Source organism: Gymnoscopelus microlampas, assembly GCF_963454915.1.
Source record: "Gymnoscopelus microlampas genome assembly, chromosome: 6".
Lineage (NCBI taxonomy): Eukaryota > Metazoa > Chordata > Actinopteri > Myctophiformes > Myctophidae > Gymnoscopelus > Gymnoscopelus microlampas.
Window position 1 is genome coordinate 30,523,989 of NC_139943.1, and position 12,523 is coordinate 30,536,511.

At 37.9% G+C, this 12,523-nt stretch overlaps 2 protein-coding genes across 3 annotated transcripts; one reads left to right on the plus strand and one right to left on the minus strand.

Moving 5' to 3' along the window:
• Nucleotides 1–403: 403 nt before the first annotated feature.
• On the minus strand, nucleotides 404–7,441 carry LOC311046666 (tripartite motif-containing protein 16-like). 2 transcript variants are annotated; one of them, XR_014600910.1, is made up of 8 exons: nucleotides 7,209–7,441; nucleotides 5,168–5,497; nucleotides 4,201–4,296; nucleotides 3,402–3,647; nucleotides 3,141–3,294; nucleotides 2,786–2,857; nucleotides 1,678–2,678; nucleotides 404–1,627 (listed from the first exon to the last, which is right to left on the minus strand). XR_014600910.1 is itself a non-coding variant. In XM_084059152.1 (7 exons), the coding sequence occupies exons 1-7, from the start codon at nucleotides 7,350–7,352 to the stop codon at nucleotides 2,125–2,127; spliced, it is 1,596 nt and encodes a 531-aa protein (XP_083915278.1). In that variant the 5' UTR covers nucleotides 7,353–7,441; the 3' UTR covers nucleotides 404–2,124. The 2 variants fall into 2 exon arrangements, 1 of the variants encoding a protein (XP_083915278.1); XM_084059152.1 differs by having other exon boundaries at nucleotides 404–2,678.
• Nucleotides 7,442–10,351: 2,910 nt separating this feature from the next.
• LOC311046944 (spastin-like) lies at nucleotides 10,352–11,767 on the plus strand (the record flags this gene model as incomplete). Its single annotated transcript, XM_084059524.1, has 1 exon — nucleotides 10,352–11,767. The coding sequence occupies one exon, from the start codon at nucleotides 10,352–10,354 to the stop codon at nucleotides 11,765–11,767; it is 1,416 nt and encodes a 471-aa protein (XP_083915650.1).
• Nucleotides 11,768–12,523: the final 756 nt, after the last annotated feature.

Here is a 12,523-nt window from a genome sequence, read left to right on the forward strand (position 1 = left end):
CAACTGTCCCACGATAGAAGGCCTTGATGGTATTTTGACTCAGACCAAACTTTTTGAGACGCCTGAGTCCATATAGGCGCTGTTGGGCCTTTGAGACCACCAGAGATGTGTGTCCCTCCCACTTCAGCTTCTCATTGATGTTAACTCCCAGGTACTTGAAGGTTTCCACCCTCTCCACTACAGCACCGCCGATGGTACTATGGATCGCTCCTACACCAAAGCCTCCATAGGCAATACTGTGATACTGACTGTGGATGACTCTTACACCAATGCCTCCATAGAGTCAATACTGTGATACTAAGGATCGCTCCTACACCAAAGCCTCCATAGTCAATACTGTGATACTAAGGATCGCTCCTACACCAAAGCCTCCATAGTCAATACTGTGATGCTGTGGATCACGCCTACACCAATGCCTCCATAGAGTCAATACTGTGATACTATGGATCGCTCCTACACCAAAGCTTCCATAGTCAATACTGTGAATAGCTTCTACACCAATGCCATCAGTCAGTCCTGTGATGGCATTCCATTATTTAAATTGAGTAGCGCTGGCGCTACACTTATAACGATGTAAATATAACTGCTGAGAATGTTTGTCGTAACAGTATAAATAAAATGTGTATATTTTGAAATGTTGCTGTTGTTTGTAACAGACTTACAAACATATTAAACTGTTTTTTTTGTTGTTTTATGAATTTAAGCCTGGACCCTGACTGCATAATGCATATTGCATTACACACCAATTGTACTGCACTGAATTAAAGAAAAAATAATGACACTATTAAATGTTCTTTATTTGGGTCATGCATTCAGTCCTCAAGCGATGTAACAATGCTGACCCTTTTCACTTATTTAAAATCAAGTATTTATTTTTGTAATAAAGCCCATGAAAAGAACATGAACTATCAAAATCACACAGCAATAAACAAATCACAAAAGTATGTACAGTACAGTATATAGGGTTATCAGTGAATTATTGCTTTCACCCACATTGTAATTACCGTATGTATACAGAACAAGGCTTGTTCTGAAACCAATGTCTAGATACTGTACATAAGGAATGTAAGGGTTGGATTATAAGCAATACATAATTTAAGTTCCTTTTTTAGAATATATTATGCAGAGTACTTCAGGAGAACCTAAAAATATCCAATAAGGCACATTGTTCATTTGAAAAATATAAAAATAATTCAGGCCAAGGACCCCTTACCTGAGAGACAGACGAAGCAGGGACCCCCACTACATACTGTTTATTATGTAACATTGTGCATATTTGTGTGCACTTTTTTATTTGATTTTATTAAGCAACTTGACAAGAGGCTTTCAAAGCTAGCTCATCACATTTAGCTGATTGTCTCATGAATGTCTGATGACTGTTGAGAGATTTGAAACTAGCTTGGAAGTATTCCACAGCTTTTTCTTCTAAGTACCTATGGGTTGCCTCCAAGTGATGCTGCAGATTTAATGGCTTCATAGGTATCGATGCTAATAATATGTTGGATTCATGGTAATGTGCATTTTCAGACATTATTATTTGTTTTTATACTGTATATATACAAATAAAATCAAATGCTGCTATCACAAAAACAATAGGCAGCATTCCAGTAGTAACTCAGAGGACCACCTAGGGATCCCGGACCCCCTATTGAAGACCCATGAAGTACATAAGAAAACTGTGTTATTACAAAGGTCTACATAAAAAATACATATGAGAAAATAAAACAGTTGCATACCCAATAAAGGAAATGAGCCCAGATAATTAATTGTCCTACAGTGTTGTGCTTGTAATAACATAACCACAGTATATGTATTCCATTGAACGGATCATCACATACTGAAAGGCAATAACTACCTGAACCAGAATAGTCCTATCTTTAGAGAGAGAGAGAGAGGAATCGATTTCATCGTACAGACCTGGGAGTTATTATTCAGAATGTTTCTCTTTGGAGAGTCTATCACCACTTTTCACATGACCTGAACACATATGGAAACAAGTCCCCAGGACTTTTGTGTAATCGTTTTGGCCTAAATGTTTTACTGTACCTCCGTGCTGTTTACAGTTTTGACTAATAAAGTATTCAATCAATCAAAACCTTGTGAGCCAAACCAATATTGGTTTAGTTAAGGCTGACATATTTTCAGCGTTGCACCTAAATCAACACAAAACCCAGGGTAGACGGGCTCTGTGAATATGGTTTGGATTTTGTGCAGACGAGTCAATTCACCCGAGTTAGAAACACTGAAAAAGCACAAGCGTCCGGCAGAGAATTCAAGGTAAACTCCGACTCTTGGGGAGCGCGGGGGAGGAATTTTGGATTTGTGAATGTTGTTGTGCCAAAATGTACAGCCAAACGGAGAGCAAACTAAGCTCCATGACAGACTGTTGTGTCCGAAACAACAGTTGTTTCGCGTCCCTTTCCTTTCGATGCCTCTGTATGAAACAGCCACTTCAACGATGCCACCGTCCCACTCCACCTCCCAATAACAGTCTTCAGTAAGACCCCAGTCACACAGGACCTGGTGGTAGAACGTGAATCTATCTGGATGGTCGGGACGAGGTCGATCACTGGCTGTCCACGATATCTCGCTGTTCTGGTTTGACAAGGAGAGGTATACGGGTACTGTATTGGGATCCACTTTCAGTACTTTATTGGGATCCACTTTCAGTTTCTGTTCTGTGGAGAAACATTTAGAACACTCGTTTGCACATGTCTGTATCCATCTGCATGTTTGTAAGTATCTGTGTATGTTTTGCTCAAAGAATAATTGACTCAATATTTACTTCTAGAAGCAGCCGAATTATACCGCTTGGCCTTTATTTTCTCTGTCAAAAAAGTCTCTGTGGGTTTGGACACTGTACGGAAACGAGAAAAGCAAACATCAAACTCGTTACATGTTTTATAAAACTGCAGGGAACATGCAACCAACATTTGAAAATACTTTCAACTTGGCATCCTTACTTTGGACATGTTTTGAAAATGTTCAAAACAAAAATGTTTTTCATAATTTTCTAAAATAGCGAAAATAGCAGATCTTCAAGCTCACAATATGTCGCAGTCCAAAATGTTGTGAGCTATTTTCCCTATTTGTCGTATAGAATATATAGGGCTTAAGCGGTTCAAATCTGTCATACATACACATATTTTGCTCGAAGGTGCATGACACTTTCAACTTTTCTTCCTTGCACATGTTTTCCAAGTCAGCTTTCTGTGCTGAAACAAATGCTTTCACCGTGTCAAGGCTTTGGTGTGAGTTGGACAATACAGGAGGCTCACTGAAGGACAGGCAACCCTACCGCAAGTGAAAACAAATATCTGTCAATGAACAGACAACAGGGAAAAAAAGCCACACTTGGAAGAAACTGAAAAGACACGGCGAAGGACTAAATACATAGTCACCTTAATGAACTGCAGGGGATTCTCCAACAGCGAAAGGCCGTCAAGTTCAGCATCTCTCCTCCTCAGGTCAGATAATTCCAGCCTCAGCTGCCCTAGCAGACCGTTGGTCCGATCCACTGCAGCTTTCTCCATATCTCCAACCTTTTCTCTCATCTCAGAGCACTTCTTCTCCATGGAGAGGACATATAAACGACCATTCTCCATACACAATCTCTCAAAGTCATCCACTGACTCCCACGCAGCATCCTATTTAGAGCAATATTGGGGAAGTTACTTTCCAAAAGCATATCAACCATTGCATATTACTTTTAATTTAAAAAAAAGTAATACGGTATGTTATAATATTACAATATGTACAAAGTATTGCATATCTTCCACAGCGGATTTTATTTAATGTGTGCTAGAAGAATACCACAATAACGTTATCACTATTAAAATGCTTTTGTACCTAGGGATGGATATTTTAGGATTTGATCGATTCTGATTCTGCTTAATCGATTCCGGTTCTCATCGATTCCCCGTTTCAGTTTGATAGAGCCTCCTACCCCCTATTATGTCACTATCATGAAATGAATCTGTATATTTACATTTCAAATATTATTGTGTAGTTGTTTTTGTTGGACTGTTGTTTTGTCCAGTTGTTAAAGTGTTGAATGTTTATTAAACCACAATGGAAACAAGCCTCTGGTCATCCATTTGCCATGTTTTTAACTCATGGTACTGCCTGTACTTTTAAACCTCAATAAAGTATTCGATCAATCAATCAATTGATCAATGTTTATGGATTGCAGTAACTCACCCTTATACAGTCTTCCGCCTGTCTCATTGTTTTCATCTCCTCTTCCAACTTCAGGGTCCTATGCAGAATGCTCTGCTTGGTTTCCTCCAACTCTCTCTGTTGGAACATACAATACCGTATAAGACATAAACGTTTCAGGACTAGAGCTGTCACAATCATGACATTTTACTTGATGATTGATTGTCACAATTATACAAATAATTGCAATTAACAATTTAATTGTGTTTTTGGCATTGAACATTATAAATAAACATTAATTTCTGTTTGGATTTTAGGTTTCGTAAACAAAAAATGCACAGGGCAGATATGACAAATAAAGTAATATACATGGAAATGATTTTCTTCATTGTGCGTTTGTAGATCACCCGTTTCTGCCATTTCTTTATAAATGTTAGGAAATGTATGCAAATCTTTCAACATGGAGACGATTATGACGATTATGCAAAATAATTGTGATTATCTCGAATAATTGTAATCAGGCGATTATGATACATTGAGTAGGCCTGTCACAATTATTACATAATCACCTAATCACAACTATTTGAGATAATCGCAATTATTTTTGCATAATCGTATCCATGTTGAAAAATGTTCATAGATTTTCAAACATTTTCCAAAAAATAGCAGAAATAGTTAATATACAAGCTGAAAATTATTAATTGAAAATTATCAAATATGTCAGTATTTTTTTTGCATATTTAAGTTATTTGTCATATCTGCCCTGTGCAATCTTTTATTATGAAGCCTAAAAGGCAAACATAAATTAAGCTTTTATTCATATGTTCCACAATGTTCTATGCCAAAACCACCATTAAATTGTTAATCGCAATCATTTGTGTGACAATTAATCGTCAACTTAAATTTGTAATCGTGACAGCCCCAACATTGAGACAGGCCTATTCAAGGACCTCAGCTCAACTCAAAAGGTGGGTTGAAAAAAATGACATTATAATATAGAATCATCTACCTGCTTCTCTCTCTTTTCTGATTCAATCAAAACCGTACAATGGCCTTTGTGTTCCCCCACTGCACACAGCAGACAGATAAACTGTTGATCACTGTGGCAGAAGAGCTCAAGAAGCTTATCGTGACGACAACAGATACTTTCATGGATGTTTTTAGAGGCTGGAACCAGCTGGTGTTTCCTTAGAGGTGGGACCTCGAAATGAGGCTTCACGTGAGTCTCACAGTAGGAAGCCAGACACACAAGGCAGAACTTGACAGCTTGATGCTTTCTTCCCATGCACGCGTCACACTCCACGTCACCGGGTTCAGCATAGTGGCCGCCAGTATCCCCCTGTTTAAAAGGTTATACAGTAAATAGCACTGTATGAATGTAGTCATTTTAATGCAGTGTTTGAAACATGTAAACAATAAGAAATTACCTATATTGCATCATTAAAACAATTATTATTACTAAGCTATTATTACGATTAACCTACCCTGGATAAATAAAGGGTAAGAAAAACATTTAAGAAAACATAATGGTAGCACTTTATGCATCCTATGTGTATAATGCATCATGAACGTATTTGTAATGCATTATAATCTGCTCATAACCCTGTATAATCAGATTTATAAGAGCTCATAAATGCTTTATAACCATAACCATATCACATTATAAAGCTTGTTATAATGACTTATAGTATAAATACATTGTATTATGCTTATAACACTTGATGATTACAGTTATAAATATTCATAACAACGTATAATGCAATCATAACACATTATACAGCATGTTATAATGACTTATAATGTGAAGTATTATAATACTTCATAATTGCTACCCACTTGGTAACACTTGCTATGCAACCCAAAATGTATTCTCATAGTTATAATCCATTATAATTAATCCTTTATTATCACTGTTAATGCATTATGCATTATAATCAGTTATAATGCATTATAAGTGACAATAAGGCATTATAACAGTGATTAAAATGCGTTATGACAGTGAGTATAATGCATTTAAGACATTATAATACAGCATTATTAAATGATCATAAAGTAACAAATGGCCACTTATAATAACTTGATCATAGTGTAATGCATTATAACAGTAATTATAATGCATTATAACAGTGATTTAAAGGCAATAAAATGTAATAATACCACCTTATAAAATGATCATAATGTCACAAATGTTCACTTTATAATAACTTATAATCACAGTATAACGCCTTATAAGTGATAATAAGGCATTATAAATGTGATAATAAAGCCTTATAAAATGATCATAAAGTAACACATGACCACTTATAATATAACTTATAATTGTAGTATAATGCATTATAATGGTTATGACACATTATAACAGTGATAATAAAGCATTATCAATTGATTATAATGGATTATAACTATGAGAAATAATTTGGGATGCATAGCAACTGTTACCAATTTGGCAGCAATTATGAAGTATTATAACACTTGATATTTATAAGTCATTATGAAAGGCCTTATAATGTGTTATGGTTATGGTTATAAAGAATTATGAGTATTTATGAGCTCTTATAAATCTGATTATACAGGGTTATGAGCAGATTATAATGCCTTATAAGAATGTTCATGATGTGTTATACACATAGGATGCATAGCAAGTGCTACCGTTTAATTTATGTTTTTCTCTGTGTGCCAGCATAGACAGCTCCTGAACTAGCCCTAGAATGGCAGTGAGATTACATACATGTATGTGGAATACATGAAATGTATGTAATATCACATCCATTCTAGGGCTACTCCTGAACAGTTAACTTCATGCTGGCACACAGCAACACATGTGAAAGGGTCTAATGTTAGAACTGATAGAAATAGGGGAGGGACATAAACATTAGAAACATTTTATTTCTATTTAATTTATTTCAGGAAATTAACAAATTCTACTTTGATTTCATGGGGTCTTGGAAACAACAGCTGAAACATTAACACAGTGCTCCAACCAGAGGAAGAAGGTGAAGAAAATCGAATAACATGGCAGTCTGCAGGGGGTATACAATATGTTTACTTGCCTTTTTGAGATTGTCTAATAACTCAGCCAGAAGAGTGTTTCTCTTCAGATCAGGCCTGGTTGTAAAGGTCTGTCTGCACTGGGGGCAGCAGCAGTCTCTGTTCTGCTTGATATTCCCATCCCACACCGCATTGATACAGCCCATGCAGTAGCTGTGTCCACATGTCGTTGTTACTGGATCATGTAGTAGATGTAGACAGATAGAGCAGTCAAAGAGACCCTGCTGCTCCGCCATGTCACTTCTGTCAGTTGTTTGAAAACTTGCGTCGCTCAAGCAAGCCTAGTTTTCATTACTTATTTACCACTGTGATCCGGTCTAGAGCCGGGTTTCCGTATCCTAAAATTTGCACCCACACAAATGCACGTATCGTTTCCGTATCCGCTCTACACCTAGACCGGATTAGCAACCTGCAAAGCTACTTGATCCCAGTTTGTTTCCTGAACTGACTGATTTCCTGAAGGGGAGTGGCTATTTGATTGACCTGTGCCAGCTGCCGCCTACACTTCTCGTGTAACCAGAAGAAGTACTGAGAAAATGTATAAGATGTATTGATAACTTCTTTGTTTGTGTATGTTATTTGTGTTTGTTTGGTAATTATATTGTATTTCATGAGATTATAAATACAGATTTAAAAAATAAAAAAATAAAAAAAAAAGTACTCAGAAATTGTAGCAATATAAAAATACTCTGTTACAAGTAAAAGGCCTGTATTAAAAATGTTATTTGAGTAAAAGTACACACATATTGGCATCAAACTATATTTACAGTACCAAAGTAAACACTCGAATAAAGACAAAAACTAAGTAAACCACTACAAGGCAACTCATCAACTACATTTTTCAAATAATTGTAGTAGGGTAAAACGTTCAATATTTGCCTCTGAGATGTAGTGTAGAAAGTACAAGTATAAAGTGTAGAAAAGCCAAGAAAATGTAAAAGTGAAGAAAAAGAAGAAATGTCTAGTAACTTATGTGATGATTATGCTTGGATCCGTTCATTATTCATTATTGTATAGGAGAGTAGAGGATTACTTATTGTATAGGTGAGTAGTAGAGGATCACTTATTGAATAGAAGAGTAGATCACATAATCACGAGTAGCATATCACTGCCATCTTCTGGTCGAACGGAATATTGCAGAGACGTTTTACAAGTTTTTCTGTTTTCTTTGCAGGAGGAGCATACATGAAATAAAAATAAATACATGATTGACAGCAAGAAAAAAAAACTTTGAAAATACTTACAAATGCATTGATAGGCTCTAATGCATATCAAACTGGGGGGTCCTTAAATGAAAAGGGTGAGTGTAAATAATGCTGTTGTGGCTTCACGTGGGCACTACAGGGCAGCATAGGCTAGAATCCATAGAGTCATATGCTAGAATCACTATGGACTATTATTGGGATTATAATTGATATATTACCTTACTTCATGGGCCTACTTTGGGGGATAACAGGTGCAGATGGAGTCAATTAGAACAGTGGTTCTTAGCCTATGGGCTGGGGCCCACTGGTGGGCCACGAGGGTATTGCAAGTGTGCCCCCAAATAATTGGCAAGCATTAAGATTTTAATGATAGCATATTTCTTTATATATTTAAAAGAATATATATATATACAATAAATGACAGCATTTTTTTACCCTTGAAAAATGTGTTTTCTTTGTGATACCGCGTACAGTAACTTAAATCATACTACGCTGGTTCCAACGATCCAAGGGTGAACAACACAATCAATTGATTATCAAAATAAACAGGCTCTGAAAATGCACACGGTCCACACATCTGACCACTTAATAGCCTATCGGCTGCCGCGTTAAGTGGTCAGATTGGTGGGCCGTGAACACTTTCTAGATTTTCAAGTGGGCCCTGATCCAGCAAAGGTGGAGAATCACTGCATTAGAACATCAGGGAAGCCACACAGTTTTTCAACCTGCCTGTTCAGTATGTTTTCTACTACACCACCTTTAACTTTTAATATCTTTCCTTATTATGCCGGCAATATAGTGTACTCATTATCTATCTTTAGCAAGCTACCATGACAGTTAGCTAAGAGCTGTGTGACTAAGATCCTCAAGTCGTCGGACAAACTGCATCAATGCATCAGTTAAATCAATCACATCACGACCATGTCAATACCTGTCTCAAGCCCATTAGTTCCAAGATATAATGTAGGACAAATTGCCGTTGTTAGTGTTGCAAGGCAACAGTTTTTGTTTTTTATGATGTCTAACATATACAATGTGTTGAAGATGCCGTTAGAGGTCAACATCATCCACTCATGTCCATCCATTCTTGAAGACCTCTCCCTCCAGGAGGGTACCGTAAAGGTTTCATGACATTCAGTTTTACAACACATAAAGTCTTTGTCATGGTCCTTCAAACGTGTCTAAAAAGTTTTGACTGAAAATTCCACTCTACTGATCCATTGCAGGTGTTTTTCTCTCACATTTCTAAAGCCTTTTCAACTGCAATGAAAAAATAAATCTTTGCCTGCGGGTGTCGCTGTTGAGCCATTGATTAATGGCCTGTGACTTCACTATCCAAGGGCCAATCTCAGATTACTGTTCAGCTTAATTATTCAGAAAACCCCACACCACAGATAATCCACTGAATGTTTAAAGTTCATTTTTTGGGGGTGTAATTGAGGTCATAAAACTCCCCAAAAAACATAAAAAATAAAAAAAGTAAAAACGAATGTCATAGAACCTTTAATCCTCACAGACCTGTACCTCCAACCCCCCTTCCCATCATCACTCCCTACAAGAAACCAGTACACGTGGCAGGAACCCAGTGTTTCAACAGAAATCAGTCCAGGGAACATTCCATTATAGAAGCTTTGGTAAACGTCACAATTAATTGGATTGGATTAAGTGGGCCTGTGCAAATTGGCATTGTTGCAACGGTTTGTGTTATTGTGTGATGTCAGACCACAGCTCTAGTCAACATAAGGTGTCTGGATCTTATGTAGACTCTGTCATAGCATGAGATAGACAAATTGACAGATACGGTTAGATATATAGATAGACTGACAGATACATTTATGTATTCAGTTTCATCGATTGATTGATTGCTTAGTTGCAACAGTTATTTTTAAACAGTGAAACTGTATTTTGCGTTGTTCGGCCCTTAGTTTGCACCGGGTGTAATGAACGTTGATTGTAGGAGCAAAGACGATAACGTCAATGGTTTTCAAAGCCATTACAAGAAGGCGTTCAAATGCATATCTTGGGCACTACGGATCGATGAAGATGATACAGGTGTGAAGGAAGAGGCTGTTCAGTGGTACAAGAAAGGCATTGCTGAGTTTGAAAGTGGTATTGCTGTTGAGGTCACAGGACAAGGAGAGCAGTACAATCAGGCAAAAGTGAAAATGGCGACTTATCTCCACATGGCAAAAGAAAGACTTGCAATCTTGGAAGATAAACTGGCATCTAAAAGGACAAACTATCCTCAGAATGTCTCAAATGATCTACCACCCCACTCGAACCCTGGACTAAAAAGCCAGACTGGAGCAGGTGCTGCATGCAATCACATCAAACCCTCCACTACTTTCAGACCTGCTCCCAGATCCATTGACATCAAGGACACTCCACAAGTGCGAAAAGTGCAAAATGGAACATCAACTATGAAGCAGCCCAAAAAGACAGACATGAAAAATTTTAAGAATGTGGACAGCAAATTGGCTAATTTGATTCTTGATGAAATTGTTGACAATGGCACAATATGCTTTGAAGACATTGCTGGGCAGGACCTGGCCAAGCAAGCACTCCAGGAGATTGTTATCCTTCCTTCATTAAGACCAGAGCTGTTTACTGGCCTGAGAAGTCCAGCACGTGGCTTGCTTTTATTTGGTCCTCCAGGAAATGGGAAGACCATGTTGGCTAAAGCCGTTGCAATGGAGTCGAATGCTATTTTCTTCAACGTCAGTGCTGCCAGTTTGACCTCTAAATACTTTGGAGAGGGTGAGAAGCTTGTCCGAGCATTGTTCGCTGTTGCCAGGGAATTACAGCCTTCGATCATCTTTATTGATGAGATCGACAGCCTGCTTTGTGAAAGAAGCAAAGGAGAACATGATGCTAGTCGTCGATTAAAAACTGAGTTCCTCATTGAGTTTGATGGGATGCAGTCAGGAGGAGATGAGCGAGTGTTGGTAATGGGTGCCACTAACAGGCCTCAGGAGCTTGATGAAGCCATACTCAGGCGCTTTGCAAAGAGAATCTATGTGACTTTACCAAATGAGGAGACAAGATTCAAGCTGCTCAGACATCTTTTGGGAAAGCATGGGAATCCACTTAAACGACAAGAGATGGCCCATTTAGCAAAAGTGACTGTGGGATACTCTGGAAGCGATCTCACTTCATTAGCCAAGGACGCTGCCCTTGGGCCAATTAGGGAATTGGGACCAACCCAAGTCCAGAATATGGCTGCTAGTGAGGTGCGGAGCATACAGTATAAAGACTTTGAAGATTCCTTGAAACGAATAAAACCAAGCGTCCCTCAACGGACTCTGAACGTGTATTCACAGTGGAACATAGACTTTGGTGACACAGCATCGTTCTGAACTATATAATAATAACTGATTATTATAATTATTTTGTTTTTTAATTATTCTTTTTTTTTATTTGAATCAGTACATTTCCATCTGGTGGCTTGGTAGTTATTGTCAATACAATATACAACATTAAAATTGCAAGCAGGCTGCGCCCTCGCACTTTTGTCCCACACTAGCCACCGTGCTGTTTCCATGGAGCAACATCATTTCAAAAGTAGTCTCTGAGAATGAGCCATTTAGCGTCTGGAATAAGTACAAAAGGATGCTAGAGTTCAACCACACGGAAACACATGTGAAGCTGTCATATATGTTTCCGGGTCGAACCTGTTCTCAAGCTAATCAAAAGAAGCTATGGATAAAGTATGTGGAACAGAAACGGCCAAGCCAGCTTGTGAAACCGTGAGACTAGAGTTATGCACAGAGCACACAGGTACATGTTAGGCATACGATACGATACGATAATACTTTATTGTCAGTTTGCACTGAAATTTGTCTTGCGACCCAGAAACAGCCATGTATGCAACATATAACAGTACACACATTTGACATGACACAAGAAAACAACAAAATACAAATACATACATAAAGACATGCAAAGACAAGAGCAATGTCCACCACTCAGCCTACCCCTGGCTTATAACTCCTGATTAAGCCTCAATGTCGTCTGATGGACAAAGGACCTCTTCAGTTTGACCTTATTGTATGTAGGAACACTGTATCTCCTTCCTGAAGGCAGCAACCTATATTCTCCATACAAAGCATGGC